Source organism: Nelumbo nucifera, chromosome 3, assembly GCF_055504915.1.
Source record: "Nelumbo nucifera cultivar China Antique chromosome 3, China Antique-T2T, whole genome shotgun sequence".
NCBI lineage: Eukaryota > Viridiplantae > Streptophyta > Magnoliopsida > Proteales > Nelumbonaceae > Nelumbo > Nelumbo nucifera.
The window spans coordinates 99,561,329-99,585,555 of NC_142651.1; the positions used below are offsets into that span (position 1 = coordinate 99,561,329).

At 38.5% G+C, this 24,227-nt stretch overlaps 1 protein-coding gene across 1 annotated transcript; it reads right to left on the minus strand.

Moving 5' to 3' along the window:
• Positions 1–15,424: 15,424 nt before the first annotated feature.
• On the minus strand, positions 15,425–17,239 carry LOC104588943 (CASP-like protein 1E2). Its single transcript, XM_010247083.3, has 2 exons — positions 16,879–17,239; positions 15,425–15,936 (listed from the first exon to the last, which is right to left on the minus strand). Exons 1-2 carry the CDS (start codon positions 17,151–17,153, stop codon positions 15,597–15,599), a joined length of 615 nt encoding a protein of 204 aa, XP_010245385.1. The 5' UTR covers positions 17,154–17,239; the 3' UTR covers positions 15,425–15,596.
• Positions 17,240–24,227: the final 6,988 nt, after the last annotated feature.

Sequence of the window (24,227 nt, forward strand, 5' to 3'; positions counted from 1 at the left end):
ATTAATAGATGAAATATTTAAATAAATGTTTTTTTTTTTTTTAGAGTTCAGTCCCTTTGAAAATTGTTTGATTGATTTTCCAAATGTATTTATGCCCACACCCTATAAAAACCATCCCCATAAAATAAATTAAATTAGGGGTACCAAAGAAATTATATTAAATGAACATATTATCACAAAAACTATAAATTCCAAATCGGTGCATGGATGGATCAATATAGACCTCCTTGTAGCAAATTGGAGCAGACCACAATGAAGAAATTGGTGCATTGGCTGCCTCTTGAAAGATAACACTTAAAGTGAACTTAATGGGTTGTGGGAATTAAATAGGACGGTGTCTAATTGTAACGGGAGAAGAAGTAATTATGATTTTTAATATTTTATCTTTACTTTTTGAGTCCACACGTGCATTGTATAAAAATTGAGAGGAGTCCGTGGGAGGCCTTTGGTGAGACGTCCTTATCTCTTCTCTTTCCTCTTTATATTCAGTTCAGATCTGCGCCCCACAACGTCTTGTATTGGAAATATCTCCCAATGATGTTTCGGAACATTGTGGGGCGCAGATGTGAATTCCTTTATATATATATATATATATATACTTGTCATGGGGAAACATTAATTCTTGATTGCGAGGTGCCAATTCACTAGTTGGTAAGGTCTCCCCACTGGTGTGTTGTAGGGAAGGCTTGGTATCAAATACCGCTCACACCAGGGTTGGGGGATTATGTGGGTTTGGAGGATGGGCTACCCCCACTTTGTAGGAATTCGTATCAATGTTTTCAAAATTGGACTGGATCGGGCAGTTCGACCAGAAAAAACCAGGAACCAGTCACCAGTCACCTTACTGGTTCCGTTTAACCCCAAAACCTCTTTTGGTAAAAAACTGTTGATTTGGTTAGTGAACTGCTGACCCGGGCAATCAGACCATCGAACTGTTCGGTTTGGAAACGGTTTTCAACCGCTTTTTTTTTTTGTCAGAGTGGTTGTCCATTCGGACCAGATAGTTGGATCGTTCGACCTAGAAACTGAACCCAAAAAGATTCTCCATCCGGTCTGATTTTAAAAACCTTAATTTATATCATCAGCCAACAAAATATGTTCCAACCCCTATTAACATGATCCTACACCGCACATCTCATGATCCCAACTCGTTGTGTAGCCCCATGGATGAAAAAAAAAAAAAAAAAAAGAAAAAGTCCCCATGGATAAAAAAAGAAAAAGAAAAAGTTGAATTATTGGGCTTAGGTTAGAATTTAGTCCATTCAAATTTCACAATTTCCCAAACCGACTTAGCCCAAGTTGCACGTCTAATTAAATGTAATGAGTCATGATTAATGGAAAGTGCGGTAGGAGCTTTTGCATTAGGTTTACTTTTTGCACCACTAGGGAAAGTTTATGGCAGGACAAGATCATTTGTATCTTCATGAACATCCAAAACATTGATTTAAGATTTTGATTTTAATTATCCTTCTACCCTTCTACTTCATTCTCTCCCATTTAAAACGGGGCCATGTCTATTTTTATATGCCCCAACAGGGCATGTCATTACTCCACAATCCAACTGGCCCCCTCTCTAAAAAAGATAAATTTTAGTCACGTGTAAAATCTAGTTCACTTTTTCTTTTCTTTTCTTTTCTTTTTCTTGGGGGTAATTGACTTCAGTCCATCTCAGAATTCTTAATGCAATAGTACAACTTGGGTTAGTGTTAAGGGAAGATTCCCAATTCACGGGGATGGTGTTTATGGGGGGCTGGGATAAATACATTTAGACTGTGTTTGGAAACAATGCAAATGAAGTGTAAATCTCCGTTCAGGATAAATTTGCACTTGGTTCACTTTTGCCTGTATTTGGCAACATTACATTTATGCATTGACAAATGACAGATCAATGCATATTTACATTGATAATAAGATGTAAAAGTACGTGAATAAAAAAAAGAAGTAAATTTGCATTCAAGTGGGCTTTTGATAAAAAAGAAAGCATATACTTTATTGGAATTCATATTTGCATCCATTACAGTTAAATGTCTGTTTTGGTAAGAAGGTAAATTTTTTAGTGCAAAACTAATCCACTTTTACAATTTATATGAACCGTTTTACGTTTTACATATTTGCATTCACACTTATTTGCATTGTTTCCGAATGCAGCTTTAGGGATTTAATAAAACAATTATGAGGGGGAATGGACTATAAAAAGGCCTTTTCTTCTTCTTCTTCTTTTTTTTTTCATGTTTGACCTTGTTTTGTTTTCCTTCTTGATGGAGCAACATGGGAACTAGAATGATGTGGACCTGTTCAAGTGCAGGGGTAGCCTGACGAAGTGGCCTTGCCTGGCTTGGCCCGCTATTTATGGGGCGTGGACAAAATTTTAGGCCCGTGAAAAAGCCCAAGCCTGGCCCGATAATATTATAATGATAAAAATGATATATTAATAATTAATAATATATATTAATTTATTAAATTGTTACCAAATGTTAACTTATAATTCAGGAAATAGGAATTAATTTATTAGTTTATTAAATTACATTGTAAATAGGACTTTTTATGTATAGACCGGGTTTTGGGCTTGGATTGGGCTTTAGACTTTATATAAGGGCTGAACTCAGGCTCGGACCTGAATATTTTCTGTTCATAAATAGATAAAGCCCAGCCCGAACTTGGCCTGGCCCATGAACAAGTCCCTGTTTGAAGGTGAAAGATATGCTCTCTCAATTTGGAAGGAGTAAACAGGAAGTAAAATAATGCATTCCTTGTTTTACATGAGAGAGAATTAAGGTAGAAGGAAGGTGATGCAGAATTTGCATCAGTTTTTAGAATGCAAAATCTGCTTTGCCACAACAAGTGCAAATCATGGTTACAAATAGAGTATGCAAATCTAAAAATGTTTTACCATGTAAATGAAGCATTTTCTGTTTGGCTTCCAATCCTGTTCAACACACTAGAAACCATACACATGAAGTTGGATTTTCATTTTGTGCTTGACAAAGTTCAATGTTGTCTTTTGGAAGTTAGGTTTGTCTCCTTGGCTAAGGTTTAAAGTATCGACACAATATGCCCCATATGAAATGTGTATATCATATCGTATCGGCAAGGTTTTGAATATGCCTTTTGTTAAGAATAATCCCCAAATCCTCTATTTTATATGTTAATCCATGTCTAAATCTATTTCTTAGCCTTATTTTGCTTTTTTTTTTGAAAAAATAAAAATAAAAAGGGAAGCATGTGATGTATTAACATTCTCACTAATTAGGGTGTATCGATACTCTGGATTGGCCTGGCATGACGGTTCGTGGGCTGTGCCAGGCTCGACATGATGGCCTGGGCCGTGTTGGGCCTAAGATTCTAGGTCCATGTGCTGGCACGACACAGCCCGTCATAGGCCGGCACAGCACGACCCGTGGGCCCATAGCGAGCCTTCAGCTTTTGGAGGGTTTACAAAAATACACCCCAATAGCTATGAACAACTAGACAGGGGGTATTTATGTATTTTGGTTTGTGGGGGGGAGGAGAAAGAATGACTCAAATGCCCCCTAATAGCTATATAACTGCTAGAATGGGGGGCATTTTGGGTAAAGTGATAAATAACTTTACAATCATCTGAAGCAAATGATCAAAGTCAAGAACAATAAGAGAAAATGATGAATTCAATATTTTCTGTATACTTAATTGTATAGCATTTTTTCAAATTATTATAAATTTTGTTTTAATTTTCTTTAATTTATTTGATATTTTTTAATAACGTAATTTTTTTTTTTATTTTCAATTTGTAATTATATTATATTATTTTATATTTTATTAATTTATTCCATTTTCTAATTTTCATATTTTATTCATCCAACCATTGTATGCTTTGTATCATTCAAATTTAAATGAAATAAAATTCCTATTTTCTTCCACTTTGTCTTTTTGACTTCTTATTTGGTTAAGTGTTTTTTTTTTCATTTCTTTGTTAGATTTCTTATTTTTTTCAAATAGTTCTCAAAGGAAAGTTAAATATTTTAGTTTTACTTAGCAAAGAAATAAAAAAAATAAAAAGTCAAAAAGAAAAAACAAAAACCAGTATGACTTGGTTTGGCCCACGCCCAAGGCCCTGCATGGCTTGCAGCCTACCTGGCCTAAGCTTGCGACACAACACGACATGGCATGGGCACACACGGGCTTAGGCTGTGGGCTGTGCCGGGCCAACCCCCCAAATTATCCTTAGGAAGGGTGGCATGGCCCAAAATGACCCACGGGCCAACACGACACGGCCTGCACTTTGCACACGCCGTTTTACACCTCTACACTAAACCATTGCATGTCACTCGCTTCTACACATGATAAGCTCATAGTTAGCTCCCTTGATTAACTTAAGGGTGGTGTGTTATAGATAAGGTGAGAATGATCACCATGAAGTGTGTTTTGGTTCACTTATGTTTTCTACTCCATCCTTAATTTTTAAGTTGTAACATGGTTTTCAAAACCGGATTAGACTGGACGGTTAGACTGGAAAGACTGGGAATTGGTCAGGTCTGTTTTTTCTCAAAACCGGATTTTGGTCAGTAAACCACTTACCCAGGCGGTTAACTGTTCAAACCATTAAAACCATTTTGATTGTTTTTTAATTTTTTTATCAGAGCGGGCCGATCGTTCGGTTTGAATGGTTGGACCGTTTGACCTGAAAACTGGACCCCTGATTGGTTTGTTCTCCGGGTCGGTTTTAAAAACCTTGAGTTGTAACTTATGCAATCTGCTGGCAAATAACCACGTTATTCCTGTGGTTTATTCAATGATGTTTTGAATCATTTTCTTCTTAGGTTGTTTTAAATTATCATCATGGTTTGAAAAACTGGACCAGACTTGATGGTTGGACCGATTGGCCCAAAAATATAATAAGTCTAGCAACTGGTTTTGTTTCACCCTAAAACCGCTCCTTGACCAAAACCGTTGATTTGGTTAGCGAGCTACTTATTCAGGTGGTTGAACTGTTGATCCATTGATCCAAACAATAATTTTTGGCTTTTCATTTTAATTATTATTTTTTAATCAGAATGGGTTGTGAACGGTCCCCAAAACGGTTGCGTGTCCGATCCGGTTTTTAAAACCTAAATTATCACACCACAAACCAAAAACAGTTGCCTAATGGTCTTTTGCTGGTTTAATTTTCAAATCAAGCATTTCAAGTTGACAGATATATCATACGTCACAACCTCAATGCTATCAATCAATTTACAAATAATATACATTTCAAGCAGTATGTCCACAAATTCGATTCGCTGCACAGACAACATGAATGACTTCCATGGCATTCAGTTAAATATTCTAAAAAAGGGGGTGGTGTGAGCATTGATTATATGGTTCTGTTATAGTCCCACGCGTAGGATCCCGTCACGGGTCGGTCCATGGTACGAAGCCCTGCTTCCCCTTGCGCCTTCCCTTGTATGCAGATCCTATTGTGGAAACTGAATGGGTGATTTGTCCAAGAGGCCACCCGAACTCTCCCTTGGGGTGATTTGTCCAAGAGACCACCCGAACTCTCATCACTCTTTTCTTGGCTGGAAAACTGCACGCAAGGGAAGGCGCAAGGGGAAGCAGGGCTTCGTACCGTGGACCGACCCGTGACGGGATCCTACGCGCGGGACCATAACAATTGGTATCAGAGCCAAACGTCATGGGCGATATGGAGAAGTTGTCTTCCAAGGTCCACGAACTGGAACACCAACTTGCAGAAACCAGCATGGAGGTTCGTGAAGTCAGGGAAGACGTCTGGGAGATGCGACGCCTGCTGGAAGCATTCCTCTCCAATAAAGAAATGAGTCCGGAGGGAATCGCCAACACAAATAGACGTCGTTCGGACTGGGCAGAGGCATGCAGCGAACAACAGATCGCTGCCCCTACAGCCGTAGTTAATTCCAAGGATCAGCGCACGGAGGATGAAACTGTAAAGTCTCCTCTTTTGGCCAGGGACGATGACACGAACATTATAGTAGAACCTGCTGAATGCGCTCCTTTGACGAAGGCAGGTGGGCTTGGCAATGTTGCTGGGGCTTTATCGAAGGCCTTGGCTCAGCGTGGACATAAAGTTATGGTTGCGGCACCAACATATGGTAACTATACAGAAATCCAAGAAACAGGAGTGCGCAAGAGATGTAAGGTGGAGGGGCAGGATATAGAGGTAATTTTTTTCCAAGCTTATATTGATGACATAGATTTTGTGTTCATGGATAGCCCTATGTTTTGTAATATTGAGGAAAAAATATATGGGGAAGGCCGAGAGGATATTTTAAAACGCATGGTCCTCTTCGGTAAGGACACTCTTGAGGTCCTCTACTGTAAGCATACCCTGTACAACATTCTTATGATCCACAATAGGGTCTGCACGCAAGGGAAGGCGCAAGGGGAAGCAGGGCTTCGTACCGTGGACCGACCCGTGACGGGATCCTACGCGCGGGACCATAACAATTGGTATCAGAGCCAAACGTCATGGGCGATATGGAGAAGTTGTCTTCCAAGGTCCACGAACTGGAACACCAACTTGCAGAAACCAGCATGGAGGGTCGTGAAGTCAGGGAAGACGTCTGGGAGATGCGACGCCTGCTGGAAGCATTCCTCTCCAATAAAGAAATGAGTCCGGAGGGAATCGCCAACACAAATAGACGCCGTTCGGACTGGGCAGAGGCATGCAGCGAACAACAGATCGCTGCCCCTACAGCCGTAGTTAATTCCAAGGATCAGCGCACGGAGGATGAAACTGTAAAGTCTCCTCTTTTGGCCAGGGACGATGACACGAACATTATAGTAGAACCTGCTGAATGCGCTCCTTTGACGAAGGCAGGTGGGCTTGGCAATGTTGCTGGGGCTTTACCGAAGGCCTTGGCTCAGCGTGGACATAAAGTTATGGTTGCGGCACCAACGTATGGTAACTATACAGAAATCCAAGAAACAAGAGTGCGCAAGAGATGTAAGGTGGAGGGGCAGGATATAGAGGTAATTTTTTTCCAAGCTTATATTGATGACATAGATTTTGTGTTCATGGATAGCCCTATGTTTTGTAATATTGAGGAAAAAATATATGGGGAAGGCCGAGAGGATATTTTAAAACGCATGGTCCTCTTCGGTAAGGACACTCTTGAGGTCCTCTACTGTAAGCATACCCTGTACAACATTCTTATGATCCACAATAGGGTCTGCACGCAAGGGAAGGCGCAAGGGGAAGCAGGGCTTCGTACCGTGGACCGACCCGTGACGGGATCCTACGCGTGGGACCATAACAATTGGTATCAGAGCCAAACGTCATGGGCGATATGGAGAAGTTGTCTTCCAAGGTCCACGAACTGGAACACCAACTTGCAGAAACCAGCATGGAGGTTCGTGAAGTCAGGGAAGACGTCTGGGAGATGCGACGCCTGCTGGAAGCATTCCTCTCCAATAAAGAAATGAGTCCGGAGGGAATCGCCAACACAAATAGACGCCGTTCGGACTGGGCAGAGGCATGCAGCGAACAACAGATCGCTGCCCCTACAGCCGTAGTTAATTCCAAGGATCAGCGCACGGAGGATGAAACTGTAAAGTCTCCTCTTTTGGCCAGGGACGATGACACGAACATTATAGTAGAACCTGCTGAATGCGCTCCTTTGACGAAGGCAGGTGGGCTTGGCAATGTTGCTGGGGCTTTATCGAAGGCCTTGGCTCAGCGTGGACATAAAGTTATGGTTGCGGCACCAACATATGGTAACTATACAGAAATCCAAGAAACAGGAGTGCGCAAGAGATGTAAGGTGGAGGGGCAGGATATAGAGGTAATTTTTTTCCAAGCTTATATTGATGACATAGATTTTGTGTTCATGGATAGCCCTATGTTTTGTAATATTGAGGAAAAAATATATGGGGAAGGCCGAGAGGATATTTTAAAACGCATGGTCCTCTTCGGTAAGGACACTCTTGAGGTCCTCTACTGTAAGCATACCCTGTACAACATTCTTATGATCCACAATAGGGTCTGCACGCAAGGGAAGGCGCAAGGGGAAGCAGGGCTTCGTACCGTGGACCGACCCGTGACGGGATCCTACGCGTGGGACCATAACAATTGGTATCAGAGCCAAACGTCATGGGCGATATGGAGAAGTTGTCTTCCAAGGTCCACAAACTGGAACACCAACTTGCAGAAACCAGCATGGAGGTTCGTGAAGTCAGGGAAGACGTCTGGGAGATGCGACGCCTGCTGGAAGCATTCCTCTCCAATAAAGAAATGAGTCCGGAGGGAATCGCCAACACAAATAGACGCCGTTCGGACTGGGCAGAGGCATGCAGCGAACAACAGATCGCTGCCCCTACAGCCGTAGTTAATTCCAAGGATCAGCGCACGGAGGATGAAACTGTAAAGTCTCCTCTTTTGGCCAGGGACGATGACACGAACATTATAGTAGAACCTGCTGAATGCGCTCCTTTGACGAAGGCAGGTGGGCTTGGCAATGTTGCTGGGGCTTTATCGAAGGCCTTGGCTCAGCGTGGACATAAAGTTATGGTTGCGGCACCAACATATGGTAACTATACAGAAATCCAAGAAACAGGAGTGCGCAAGAGATGTAAGGTGGAGGGGCAGGATATAGAGGTAATTTTTTTCCAAGCTTATATTGATGACATAGATTTTGTGTTCATGGATAGCCCTATGTTTTGTAATATTGAGGAAAAAATATATGGGGAAGGCCGAGAGGATATTTTAAAACGCATGGTCCTCTTCGGTAAGGACACTCTTGAGGTCCTCTACTGTAAGCATACCCTGTACAACATTCTTATGATCCACAATAGGGTCTGCACGCAAGGGAAGGCGCAAGGGGAAGCAGGGCTTCGTACCGTGGACCGACCCGTGACGGGATCCTACGCGCGGGACCATAACAGGTTCATGCATGTGTACATAAACATTCACTATTGACTTTTGCTCGACCCCTAAACCATCATATGTAGTGGCATTATCATGGGTTTCATATTGGAGATTACATCTCCGCCCCACAGTACATCTCCGTCGTGTATTGAGAACATCTCTCGATGATGACACCATTGGGACTGATATTATCATTGGGAGATGTTGTACTGTGGGGCGGAGATGTAAACTCTTAATATTGGTATGTGTCACACCATATAACTATGATGTCATGCTTACACCATTAAAAAATTGTTCTCAATTAAAAAAATAGTTATCTCGCTGGTCGTGTTTGTGAATCACATGAAAATAATCATGAACCAAACACCCCTTCCTAGTTTTGATTTCATTGATTTTTCACCAATTTAGAAAATGACACTTTATATATACACTTAATTTATCACACTAAAAGATATTTTTTAATCCCCTAAAAAAATAAAATAAAAGTTAACTTGTGCAGGCCAATGTCACTTTGTGAGATTATTATTGAATACCCTCTTCACCTAATCACTTGTCCGTTATTGAGTTTAAATAAAGGAAAAATCTATGATACTGGAAAGATATGATATCGGAAAGGCTTTGACCAATCACAATCCTCCGTAAATTGTGATGAAAACCACCTGATTGATTCCATTAGATATAGTATTGGTCGCCATCTCATCTCTGTTGCCATTAAAATTAAATATGTGGAGAGATGAAACTAGGAAGGGAAAGACGATAGAGACATGAAAGAAGGAGAACGGAAAGAGAGCTCAATGTTATGCATTAATACTGGAAACAATTAAGAGGGCTAAGAAGAAAAAGGGAGAATGGCAACTCTATCTTCCCAAAAGTCTACTTCAACACCATTGGGGGATGGAGACTTCATCTTCTTCACTTTTGAGTGCTTTAACCTTTCTTAGGACCAGTGAGATTTTGACATTTTGTTTGCTTTTGGGTGTATGTTTTACTAATGCTGTAAAGTGTAGAAATTAATTAAGGTCATGCTAGGTTTATTGTTATGGGTTTCATTCTTTTAATTCTTGTTCATTCTAGGCAGGAATGAATAACATGAGACACTACAGGAAAAAGTGACTTTACTAAAGGTCCTTAAAACTACCGCTAGAAGATTTACCGGCAGTCAGCAACATGCCGCTAAAAGAAGTGTCGCTAGAAGTTGTAGGCAGTTTTTGCCACTGCTGGTAAAATACAAAGGGCAAATTTCTTAAAGTATCCCATAAGTTTTAGGAAATTGAGCAATTCTACCATGTTATTTACATATAGTCTTAAAGTGCCCCCAAGTTTTTTGACAATTGACTTAATCCTCCTTGCCATTAAAGTCCATTAACAAAAAGATGATAAAGACTATTTTGCCCATTATTCTTCTTTAAATTTTCAAAATGAAACATTTGTGTACAATTCGAATACAGCTTAACTCGGCCACCACCGCATTGGCATCTGATCGGTCATTTTTATTGGCAACAATACATCGAAACACCACCTTTTGCCACCACCAATATCAAAATTGGGTCCACCACCAGATGTTTTGCATCCACTTGAATCTTAGGCACCAGAACCACCAGACCCGCCGGCGCCACCTCCCTCTTATTATCCCTTTGTGTTCCACTGCCTTTATCCAAATATGCCACATTGCCACTGAAGAAATACCACTCCTCTCCAAAAGTACCATTCCTTCTCTCTCTTGTACTCATTTTCACTGCTTCTTCTTATTTGCTTATTTGTTCTCTCTCTCACTTTCTATAATTCAAGCTTTTAATTCGCAATAATTCCCCAAATTAGTATTTTATTGTCTGTACCCAAAGCATCTGATGTCAGCTACAGAGTATGAGAGTATTTAAACCCAAACGGGTTAATTGGATCGGGTAAGTGTTGATCGAATAAATTTGAGCTTGGCTGCTACTGCTGCTGGAATTGTCAGTTCGCTGTAATATCAGCCCACTCTCAATTTCTTCATCTGACTTGTATGGAACTCCCTCCAAATTTCTCCGATGGAGAATCCACTTGGAGAAGTGAAGGCATGGTTGGGACGTATACCTCTGTTTCCATTCTTTGTGTTGGATTATTGGGAACGAGTTGGGGCAAAGAACCCATCATCCCTGAACTCATGCAATCAAATTTTCATGTGCCAATGCTTTGAACATTGCTTTTATAATGGAATGTGGAATTCAAATCAGCCCCCCACAACGTCCACAGCACATGTAGATGTAGCCAACTGATGAGTGTCACGTGCAGTGTTAGAGAGACCAAGTGAGAGGGAGAGTTAGTTGTCATCCCTTAGAGCTGTAGTGTGGTCCCAGATGAGTGAGGTTGTGTCTGAGTTGCAGTAACAGGAACTGTGATAGAGAGACATCTGCATATGGGAAGTGATTCTCATCAAACTAAACATGTCGCCAGGCAATGATCCTACTTGTAGAGGGTAAGTAGCAGTGATATCCTTTATGCATAGCACTGTAACCAAGGAACACAAGCCGATGTGCCTGGCACCGACTTTTCAACATTAAAATGTTTCTTGTAGATCCAACACAGAATCCAGAAGTTGGTGGCTTATTTCTTACCCGAGAGCTTCTATTCTTCCTTTGATGAGGCTCTGAAAGTGCAAGGGATTTGGGTGGTTTGGCTCTAAACTTGAGGATTTTGGGAGGTCCGGAGGAGCTTTACTGAGCATTGTTCATGTTTGTAGTGAGTTTCGGTGACTTCAATGTCGGTAAGTGTGGGGCTGATGAACTTGGTGGGGTGCCGGTTTAGGGCCAGGCCACGCTACCATGGCGTTGGAGGAATCGTGGGGCAGTATATGTTTGGGGGAGTAGGGGAAAGTGATGCACTAGGGATTTTATGAAAAGGGGGTATTTTAGAAATTTTCATAAAAATATATTAATCACGTGATGTCACATGTGACAGAGTCCAATGGAAAGTTAAAGACAATTGTCAAAAAATTTAAGGGTACTTTAAGACAATATATAAATAATAAGGATAGAGTTAGTCAATTTCCAAAACCATGGGGGTACTTTAAGAAATTTATCCTTTGATTGTCGCTGAAACTACTTTTATTAAAGGATGAACAACTGTTACTATAAGTTTGACGTGATTTTTTTAGTGGCAGTCGTGATTGCCACTAAATCTTTATTTGTTTTCATATAACCTATTTTTTTTTTAAATTATTCCTGATTTGCTTCAAATAACATGTTTTCCCTACATTCATCTAAATTGGAATGAAATACAAAAATCAAAATATCAATTACAAATGCAATTTTGAAAGTCTATTCTTCATTCAAAATTTTTTTCTACAAAAAAAAAAAATCAAAACATTTGATCACAAATTAATGCATCTTTGCTTTAAGTCGATAGACTCTTTAATACAAATTTCATCATCCATTCTCAAAATTCAAAACACTTGATTTACAAAAATTCACCCAAAATCCAAAAAATATGCACGAAAGGATGAAAACAATCATAAACAAACTCGGGGTAAGAATGAAATCACATTTTTTCATTTTTTCTAAATGTTTGTTTACAAAAATTTCACCATATACCTCATTCATTTTAGATTGAAAAAATGAGTTTTAGCATAAAAATTGAGCCAACTTGCAACATAAAAAATAATAATGTCTCATATTGCTCATTTTCATTCTTTAAACAAATTCTATGTTAGCGGTCATAGAATTTTTACCCACCAATATATGCAATTTTTTATCAATGGATGCCCAGCAGTCTATCGTGGAAACTTGTGGTGACGGACATTGTCTATTGGCCATCTGTCGGTGGTTTTTAAGCAATATGATGCTCTATTTTATGATGTTTTACTATGTTTTATGACATATTTAATATATTATCTTTATTTAATATACTATTTGATGAAATTGTTAGACAATTTTTACTTTTTCATGTTATTAATTTTTTTTTAATTTTAAAAAATTTAAATTCCATTTCTATTTTGAAGCTCCAAGCTCTTTTCTTCTTTTGTACAATTGCCTAATCAATTCAACAAAATAATTTCCTTTTAATTAGTTTTAAATAGGTGTGAATTGCTTCTTCTAAATTTTCTCTATGTAACCAAATGCAAAAGCTTTTCTAGTTTCTTGTCCTTTTTCTTTTCTGTAGCTTGTAGGGCCCACATGGTTGATCGGTGTTTTGTTTGCATGTTTTCATTATATATTTGCTAATGAGTGTTGTATGTATACCTATATTACTATTTTGGTTGATTAAAACATTATTGGAAATGAAATTTGAAGCCAAATGGGTTCAAAATCTATTCTCTATCTTGTCACAAAAAGAATTCATTTTTTGAAAAAAAAAAAAAATGTTTGGTTCATAGTAGCATTTTCTCATTTTACTCATTTCTATCCATTCTTATCCATTCTAGATTTTTTTTTTATTGGAATGAATAAAAATGAGAGTTGAACCAAATATGGCCCAATTCGCCACCACACCAAACCATGGAATTAAGCAAGAGACCATTGGCTCTGTGTTTTTGATTTATTTATCAAAACTTAGGCTACAATATTTGGTTGCAGCATAAATGAAATTTGCACTAGTGAAAATGCATGGGTGTGCAGGAGGGTTGTAAATTCTAGTTTACTTTTGATTTAGATTTGACTTTGCCTTATTGGTTTGTGAGAAGTAAAATAGCGCAGTAAAAATATGAGAAGACATTTCCAGCATGCAAGCCCCAATGGAGACCGGATCTGCTCCTCACACAGGGCGTCTCACTCGTGCCTTACACGCACATCGTACCATGCATTGGGAACATCTCACGTACTTATAAGTTATTATTCACGGGAGACGTTCCCAATGCGCAGTGGATGTGCATGTGAGGCGCCCCTGTGTGAGGAGCAGATCTCATTCTGCCCTAATGTAACCAACACACTTGAAATAAAAGTTTAGTTGATGTGATGCCTTAAATTATTGCAAACGCTGTATTTACATTTTATTGAGGGGTCTCAGAATTGTTGTACAACCGCAGGAAATGCGAGATGTCATCCCCATTTTATACGAGAAAGAATTGAGGCAAGAGGAAGGTGGTGCAAATTTTGCATCAATTTTTGGAATGCAAAATTTTCACTGCAGTACAAAGGCTTTGTTTGGATGCAGTACTGCAATTTTATTTGCATTAGTATAAATGCATGGAGTGCAAATATAAAAATGTAATTTCTTGTTTAATTTTATTTTGGATTTTACTTTATTTTGTTTCATGTCATAATTTACTTCATTTGTACTGCAATCAAATAAAATAAGCTAAAATTTGAAATAACAAATAGGTCAGAATTTACACTCAAATCATTTGCACTGCCATAGTTTTGTATCAGTACAAATTTATTTGCATTGCAATCAAACATAGGCAAAATATACAAATTTTATATCATATAGAAACACAAATAATAATCACAAACAAACAAAATCCAAACTGAACTGGGTGCTAATTTTGCACCCACTGCAACCAAACCCATCCTTAAGAAGGAAGGGACAAGCTGGGATCGAGTTTCATCGCCCAAACAACAATTTGATCATTTTGTTTTAATTTGTAAGTCTCAACATATAATTCTTGTGGTACTGGACCTACTGGTACATGAATTTGATGATCAAATTTGAAAAATTAACATTCAAATTAGGGCACTGATGGAATGTCAAGCCGAAAGGGTTGCACCCTTTTGTTCTTAGGGTCCATTTGGTTCGTTGTTAGAATCAGAATCAAAATCGAATCAAAATCTCTTGAAATTAAAATTGGAGTGATTTCATTCTCTCAAATGAAAAATGCCATTCTAGCAACCAAACAATTGGAATATTCCAAATGGGTCATTCATCCGATTCCTATTCTAGACCTAACCAAACAAGCTCTTAAGTGGCTGTTTGGCATCGTTGCCATTTCTTGGAGCAACGGTGCCACATCAGCGCCACATCGGAAAAAAATGGTGTTTCAATAAATAGACATTTGTTTGGAACCGTTTTTCCATAAAAAAAATTGTGCTCCAAGTCATGCCTCGAAAATCAGGAAGCCACGACTTGGACCAACGCTAAATTTGGCATTTCCAATAAGGCAGTGATGTGGCACTGGATAATGGGTACCAGTGCTGAAAACGTTTCCTGGAGTAATGGTACCAAACAGAAAAAATTGCTGTTGCTCCATAAACATCCCACGGGATAACAATAATTTTAAACAAAAATAAAGACCATTTTCTGAGAAAATGATGCTCCAAGCGACAGACATCCGTGCTGCAACTGCAGCATCGATGCCAAACATATACCAAGTTTCCTCGTGTTTGAATTGATGGGCCCTCTGCAACCAAAGTTGTAAGAGGGGCTTCTCACGATGAGTCAATCAATTTCAGGGGTAAGTTAAATACAGTGATGGTGGGGAGATGGGACCTTTCTCACCCTCCTGTCTATTACGTTGTTCATTTATCTCCCGAACAGAAATGAAAACCAATGAATTCTGGACCGGTAAGATTCTCAGATGATCAGGTCAATCAAATGAGTGCTTACCATTGATTGACTGGTACGTAGACAGACCGCCGTAGCCATGAAGCAACATTGAATGCACAATTAATGAATTACGTGGTCTCAAACCTATCAGAAATCCGATCAGTCAACATCCAAGTACAGCACGTTTACGGTAGTACACAAGCCCATAACCATATAGCTCAAACGGCGCCATGGCAAACACAGAAGAGCCAATAGATTCATAATACTAAGCTGCTGTAATCTAATAAGATCGCCGGCGGAGGTTCAAAACGCCGAGCACCACCAACAAGAGAAACAGGAGGGACCCGATGAGAGACACGACGATGGAGGCCGTGACCTGGCGACAGTAGGTCCCGAACACGTCGCAAACCTTCTGCCAGTTGGCGTGCGAGTTGCCTTCGTAGCCGACGACGCCGATGGCCGCAGCGGCCCCATTGCCGGAGAAGAGCAGCCCCACCATCATCACGTCGAGGACGATGATGGCCAATGAAAAGGCGTCGGTTCCGGCTTGTTTCGCAAGTGATAGCAGCAGAGACAACGCTGCATAAGCACAGGCTATGGCGTTCGACACCAGGAAGTATCTTGACAAAAGTGAAAAATCAATAAAACCCAGTTAATTTAGTGATCTCAACCAATGGATAACAAGTTATCAACTAAAGGGTAGTACTTTTAGGAGGTCTATTTACATGAATGATGTTGTGTTGTTGTTGGTGGTGATGTGGTCTAGTGTTCGATCCTCTCCTCCTTACCTCCATTATAATTAATTAAGTTTCAAATCAAGATTTGGGTGGGCTGTGCTTTTCACAGTTCAAGCCCAATGGGCCCTCGTGTGAGGAGCCGTGTATAATATGTGCTGCACTAACCAGTGATCACTAGGTGCAGAAGTGCTCCCTCCTCCCAACAGAGACCACTGTGCCAGGGCAGCAGGGAACAAAGCACACCAGGTGCTGTGATGGCCATGGAAGTTTAGAACACTACTCCCTAATCAAGGGTGTTTTCTGGGTAAAAAAACACTCCCCAAACCATGCTTTATATTGTTGTCATTTTGTTGTACACTTGACACCAGAAATTACTCTAAAACAGTTCTACTGCAACTCATTAAAGCTCAACAACCAAACATCAGTTAATTATGAGGTGAATTGGTGAATCAAGCTAAGGTGGTCAAGGGTTGCAGTAACAAGCTTAGCTGCAAAATTTATCCAGACAAGCAAAGAATTCCACTACATATAAAGATAAATATATATATATATATAGTTATATCAAAGCATCTTCTGTTTGTTCTTTTTGCCACTGGGTTCATATATAGACATTAAGTTTCATGTCCAAGCTGCCCAACCAAGAGAGGGGGATAAATCTTCAAGCCCAAAAGCTATAAATACCAAATCTGCTATGTTTTCAGCAAAGCTGAGATGAATGCCTAAATAAATGAGATTTGAGTAAACGGGAAAGGGAAGAAGATAAGGTATCTGAGTTCAAACCAAAAATAACAAAAGAAGAGGGAGAATAATGAGAAGGATGCTTACACCAAAGCAGAGGAGTAGCGAGACTTAGCAGTAACAGAAATTTTGTAGGGTGAAAGGTTAGGGAGGAGGGGGAAAGAGACAACCTTAGTCTCCCTAGCAACACCCATCACGGTGGCCGCCACCAGGGTTGTGGCCAAAGCCAGTAGTCGAAGTAGGAAGTCCGACGACCTCACACCTCTTGGGTTAGCCACTTCAGTCCCCTTCCCTCCGCTCTCAATCCCCCCTTTTCCTTCCACAGTATTGGCAGCCTTATATTGGGTCTGGCTGCTCTCCATTTCCTACGCTCTTGCAAGAATTTTCTTCTGCAACTCCTTTGCTGACAAAGTGGCTTCACTGCTTGTAAAGTAGTATATATATATCAGAGAGAAATAGAGGAATATATAGAGTTATATGGAGAGGAGCTGGATGGTAGTTGTGATAAATAATTAATTTATTAGGCCATTGCTTATTTGGGTTTGTATTAAAACATTTTTCCCTGATATTCCTCAAGTTATAAATTTTAACCATTGACTTAGACTCCATGGAAGTACCATCGAGATTCACATCAATTGACTAAGCTTACCTTCTCACAAGGGAGGAAGTTATAATCTAAATGGGTAAATCCACTTTGAATTACTGAGCTAGAACTAGACTGACTGACTTTAGACCTTAGACTTTTCTCATTTCAACCATGTGGAGGGTTGATTTGGTTAATTTTGACCACCCATCATTTAATGAATGGGAGAATGAATTGAACTACATATATATAATTCATTGCAAGATTGATCATTTAGGTTAGTAATAAACACCAACAAACAAAACCCCAACTGGGTCCTTTCTTGAGATCTGTAAAGATCTTTCCACCTCGTCTGCTCCTCTGTATCTCATTCGTTGACTTTAACAAGATATGATTAGTGTTTGTGAAATGACCACGCAACCTTTCTTGTATATATTTTAGTCATCTACCAGTTTTATTTTATTCTATGGGGAAGGCTCCCTAAAGATGTCAGCTGATGAGTGATGAACTAGATTGCTGCATGTACTGCCATTTTATCTATTATTACAGTCTCCTGGGTGGAATATAATACTGATGTGGCTCTTTCAGACCATCTATCATACGCTGGGCTTGCATTAGATATGATCAAAAGATGTTAATTCTAGTTCCATTCAACCCTATCATCTCCTACTGTAAAGCAATGGTTGCTGTTGATTTCTCAAATCTTGAGTGATTTGAGAGACACCCATAAGCAATAATAAGATTATAGGAGATGATAATTAAGTGGTTTGTTGGGCTGAAACTTCCACATTTGGATGAGAGCTATTTGAGCAAGAATCCGTTTAGTCTATCATGCTGAAATCCTGGGGCTGAGACTCATATATTCAAGAGACTTGCCTTGTTAAAATATCCCTTGTATATGATGACAAATGTAGTCTACCTAGTATGGAAATAGTTCAGTCTATGGGTTAGCCAATAGCCATTACTACTATACTACTTTTAGGGTTTGGCTTTTCAAAGAGATTACATCTTCATCCAACTAGTAATGATGATAAAAAGAACCTTTCATAAAGAAGAAGAAGAAGAAGAAGAAAGCAATCGCATGACTACAACTATATTTTGGAGTGAAGGAGAGATAAACACAATAATCAATCCACCCATTTGCATGTTAGTTGTCTCAAATAAATGTTCAACCCATCCATACCTTATGTTAAAATCGAATTAATTATAATGGGGTAATTAATTAACAAGGATAGAACACTGGACCACTTAATCAAACGTTGTTAATACTATCTTAAAGAACCATTCAACCTAAAAGCTTAAGTTGAAAGAGCTTTTACATTCATTGAACTGCTATAAGAACCGACAATGGTTGAGCGTGAGTGTTCCAGATGAGCTATACCTAGGGTAACTTCACTCAAAAATCATAAAAATGGCATTAGGCCGGAATGCTCATGTCTGCATTCCGAATTTTTACCAAGCATAACTTCTACATTTTTCATGTGAGGCCCATCTTGAAATGCGAGAAGCTGCTATGCGAAAGCCTTCCCAAACAGGCACTTATTCTCTACATAGAGCACTTCTTTTATTGGGTCGAGCATGATGACATTAACCTCCAATTTTATTAGGGTTGCAAATGAATCAGATTAGTTAATCTGATTTTAATTTTGAATTTGATTTATTCAAGTCAGATTAAAATATCCATTTAGTACTAGATCAAATGGGATCTGAAAACATGACCCATTTACTAATTGAATTGAATTTGGATCATGCTAAACCATCCGCTAGGACTAATTTGATCTTATAAGATTATATTATAAACATAGTCATATTGAATTTTATATTTAGATAAATTTATTTTTACTATTAAATTTATAAATTTATGTTAACTTTACATAAATTTACTGTCATTTTACCCCCTATATCCGAAGAGGGAATTAGTGCTTAATAAGGTGAAATTCCTATGGCTGAGAAGAGATCTATTCTAATTAGCTGATGGGTCTCACCCCAGAAAAGATCCAACAAAGAAATTCCACTTGATGGGTCCCACGTGAGAAAATATCTAAGCACAAAGAAACAGCCTAATCAGTCAATCCTATAGGCATGTTCCAGTTTAATTTGGCGCTTTTGAAGAATTTTTAACAAAAGTACAAAACCATTTTCTTTTTTCGTACTTGTGCTTTTTTGTTTTTTGGTATGATAATTGGAGACCACAAATGGCAATGGAAATTTTCTTCTAGTTAAAAGTGGGAAATTGTGTATATCTCCTCCCAAAATGGCAAGGATATTGTTATAATTAAGGGAGGATGGCAACAGGGCGAGTTTGATGAGGATTTTATAAATTTAGATTTTATTTTTCCTAAATTTCTCAATCTATATCTGTCCAAGAACTATAGTTTTGGATTTTGAAAACCTACATTCAAGGGTAGGGTGGATTGGGTTTAAACCCGTATCTAATTTCTTATTATTTTGTGTTATAAGTAAAATATCATAAATAAGTATCAAAATTTTAATTATTTGATTAAGATATGTAAAAAAAAAAATATAAACTATCAATTGTCCTTTACATAAAATTTAAAATATTATTAAATCAACACCTAATAAATAAACTATGCTCTCCAACAATATTTGGATTAGGGAAAGTTGGGTTTAGTCTAATACCGTACCCTATTAGTACCCATATAGGTTATATAATCCCATCCTTATAAAACAACTAATTGGAGATTATAATGAGAATTAGTGGAAAGCAACCTCCCGGTATGGTTTGGTTTGGAGGAGCTTAGTGAAGATGACTGCTGACGAGTATGAAACTTGTAAATTTTTATGTAGATAAAGTAGTTTAGGCTAGGAAAAGGTGCTAAGAGAGTAAGAGTACAAAAGGCATAGATAGAGAGGTAGAGGAAGTAGGGAGAGGAATTTGGTTTGATTGCTGATCTTTAGGCAGTGTTTGGTTGCAGCATTAGTATAAAAACATGGGAGTGCAGATGAAAAAAAAAATGCAAATTCTCATTCAACTTTGTTTTGGGTTTTAGTTTATTCTGCTTCCTGTCTTAATTTACGTTATTTGTACTGCAATCAAACAAAATAAGCTAAAATTTAAAACAAAAATAAGTCATAATTTACACTCAAATCATTTACACTGTCATAATTTTGCATCAGTGCGGATATATTTGCATTGCAACCAAATACAGCCTTAAATTCCTTCTTTGTTTGGGTTAGGGTGTCTTAGAGATGTTTTTTGTACATTTTTTGTTTTAATTGGTTTTATCCTGAGCCAATTTCTTTCTGTCCTGTTGGCTTTCTTCTTTCATGGGTAGGGGGTGCTTGGGCTACGACGAATCAGTCCTCAACCGATTATTAATCAGATCTGTAAGTTAGACCCTGATCAAATTGAACCAGTCCTCAACCCAATTAATTGGGCTGACCCGGCATCTATAATTAGTTATGATAATATCAATTTAGAACTTTATTTTTAACAATATAATCTTAATAAAAATAATAATTAGTGTATGCATATACGATCAGTTTGGGTTTTAATCAGTTCAGAATGACAATAGGAATTTATCCTGATTCATTAATTATTAATCGGGATACAAATCACAGGACCAAAACCGATGTAACCGGTTTGGTATATTTGGTTTTATTGGTTAGACCCATCCCATTGATAGCCCTATTTATACAGTATAGACCTAGCAATCGGGTTGGGTGGGTCGGGTTCGGGTTGGGTCAAGATATTTCGGGTTGATTTTGGGTCGGATTGAATTTCGGGTTGGGTTGTCAAGTGCTCGACCCTAATCCTAAATGTTTGGGTTAGGGTTGACCCATGGGTCAATTCGGGTCATCCCAAAAAATAATTGAAATTTAAAAAAATTATATGAAAAATGTCAAAATTAAAAGAATTAACCTTAAAATTTCAAATATAAAATAAAGACTTGAACATTTAACAATTTAAAGAGTAAACAATAAAAAGTAAAGACTAACTAGAAAAGAATTAAAGAGTGAAAACTTCTAACAATACATAAATAGTTCCAATTAGACTTGACAATCGGGTCAACGGGTTGATCCATGACCCAACCCAACCCAGTTTTTTGGGTCGGGTCGGGTCGTTTTCGCATTCGGGTTGCTAAATATGAGACCCTGACCCTATTTTTTTGGGTTGGGTTTACGGGTTGGGTCAACTTTTTGCCAGGTCTACAGTTGAATGTTAAGAGTTGGTTTAATTTTAAGGCTGTGTTTAGTTTGAAGAAAAAAATAGGGAAAGGAAAAGAAAGATAAGAAAATCTTTACAAACCATGTATAGGTTTTCTCTATCTTTCACTTCAAACCAAACATTAGTGAAAAGCAAGGAATTTGATATGGCTTTAATCGGAAGAAGATACCAATGTTCATGTTGATAGTAGTCCATGCTGTCTTGCCTGCATAGATAGACAGCTAAAGTTTTCTTGGCATCAATTAACAAGAATCAAAATATCGATACACCCAATACCTAAAAATGGGTATCAGTGCATATCAATATCATCGATACTCGTCTTTTTTTTTATTTTAAATGCCAGAAAGAGCTAGGGATATATAACTTTTATTAATCCCAAACTTTCAAAACCCCCAACCCTATTTGCATCGATGCATCTATACGGTTCGGGGTCCATTGGTATAGATGCAATGCGCAGAATATGTATTGATACTTTAATCCTTGCCTACAATTTCCTTTATAAAAAATTTGCATAATTGCATGTTGGAACACAAGTTACATTCGGTCAAGATGTCGATAATAGCATGTACATAATGTTTAGAAGTTTCCAAGAATAAAACACGAAAGCAAGATGTGGTCGATCGCAAGATGATGTGACAATAGGATTTTCTACAAGCAAAAACTCTATACACACTCTCAAAGCTTGAAAATCTAATATCATATAGGGAATACACAAATATCTCTCCATAAATTTAACATACATGCATGTATGAGAGATATTCCCAATGTATGGCTAGATGCTATATTGATAGAATTTTTGCTTGGTGGAGATCGGAGCTCCAAAATGACCTCACCTCATGAGTAGGAATGACAACGGGGCGGGGCAAGGCCATGTTTTGCCTATCCCGTACCCAACCCCAAATTCAAATTCCTCGCCGCCCTGAACCCCGATGGGGCTAAAAATCCTAACCCCATCCCCACCCTGCACGGAACAGGGATCCCCAACTTTGCCCTACCCTACCCTACCCTACCCTGGTGATTCTTACTTGTATACTTATGATTTTTTTTTTTTTGCTTTTTTTGAAACCTACCTAAAACTATTTTATGTTATATAATATAATATGGTATAGTATATTATATAATACTATACTATACTATAATATAATATATATTACCAATTATTAATAATTATATATGTTATTTCTATAATATAGTCAGAATAGGATGGACAAATACCACCCCCACCCCATCCCCAACCCCAAAGTTTCGGGTTTTCCCCAAACCCTGATGAATGGTCAAAAAACCTACTCCGATCAAAGTGGGGCCCATGGGTGCGGGTCAAATTGCCATCTCTACTCATGAGAAAAAACAAGTGAACTTAAAAGATAACATGATGGCGAGTCATACACTTATATGGTAATGGTGGATATGCATGCATATATGTGTCAATAGTACTTGATCCACACGAGCCAACATATAAGCTAGGTCACGTAACCATCGATCCTTGGTCAGTGGTCCAGCTGCCAGCTTTGCAATGGAATAACCTACTACTTAAGTGGAAACTCTAGGATCATATAATCCACTACTGCTCACTTGCCTTCTTTTCAGGCCATGGATGGACCTCTTTGTATTTAATATTGCTAGATCTCTGAGCATCAAATAGATTTAATGCAATGGTAGAATAGGGTTCATGTAGCCGACCCCATTAATTTTCCACAGAGAGAGGAGCCCCCTTGAATATATATTTGATAGCTAGGGGTGCAACTTGGGTTAGCATATTTGGCCCAAGTTGGCATTTTACACCAGATCGAGTTCATATTTTCAAGTCTGGCCCATTCAAGTTTTGACATAAGCCTAAATTGAGTTTGCCCAAGTTGCACCCCTAGTATTTGATAATTTATGATAGATAAAGATAAAGGTGGTGTTTGGCATGTCTTTTTGGAGTATCTTTTAATATGCAGGAACATGGTTTTTAAAACCGACCTGGTGACCGAATCGGTCAGGGGTTCGGTTACCAGGTCGAATGGTCCGACCATTTGAACCGAATGCTCAGCCCGTTCTAACAACAAAATAAAAAATGGTCAAAACCATTCGAACAGTTAACTGCCCAGTTCAACGGTTCGCTGACCAAAATCAACGGTTTTGGGGGGAAATCCGATTTTTGGGAAAAACGGTTTGGCCTGAACCCAACCCTAACCTAACCTGAAAAAGTTGGACTAGGTTGGGCGGGTTGATGTTCGGGTTAGGCTTAGGGTTAAAATTCATGAACCCGACTTTACTTCGGGTTGGTTAGGGTTGACCCCTTAGCCAACTCCACCCAACCCGAACCCGACTCTATAGTACATTTCAAATATAAATATATGTTATATGTAATATATAGCATACATTGATTTGTTTAGATGCATGATATTTGTATAGCCCCCACCACATAGTATCATGTATTTCTTTTAAGATAATCACTTCACTTAATCCTAATCAGAAAGACTAAAACCTTAATAACATTATTTTATGTTTTTTGAAAAATTTATTATTCATCTCCTTTATGTTGTTTACCGCCCAAGAAAGATCTATCGTAAGTCATAACTCATAATAAACTATAGTTATTTCTAACACTTGTTTTTCTGAATTTTGTACCAAAAGAACAAAAAAACATCAACAAACAAATACTAATGAAACATAGGACTA

Bases quoted from the DNA above. Each gene is read 5' to 3' on its own strand.
- LOC104588943 (XM_010247083.3), bottom strand. From the start codon at position 17,153: ATGGAGAGCAGCCAGACCCAATATAAGGCTGCCAATACTGTGGAAGGA. The intron at 15,937-16,878 runs GTAAGCATCCTT...ACTTTTGTCAAG, and splicing joins CGCTACTCCTCTGCTTTGGT to ATACTTCCTGGTGTCGAACG.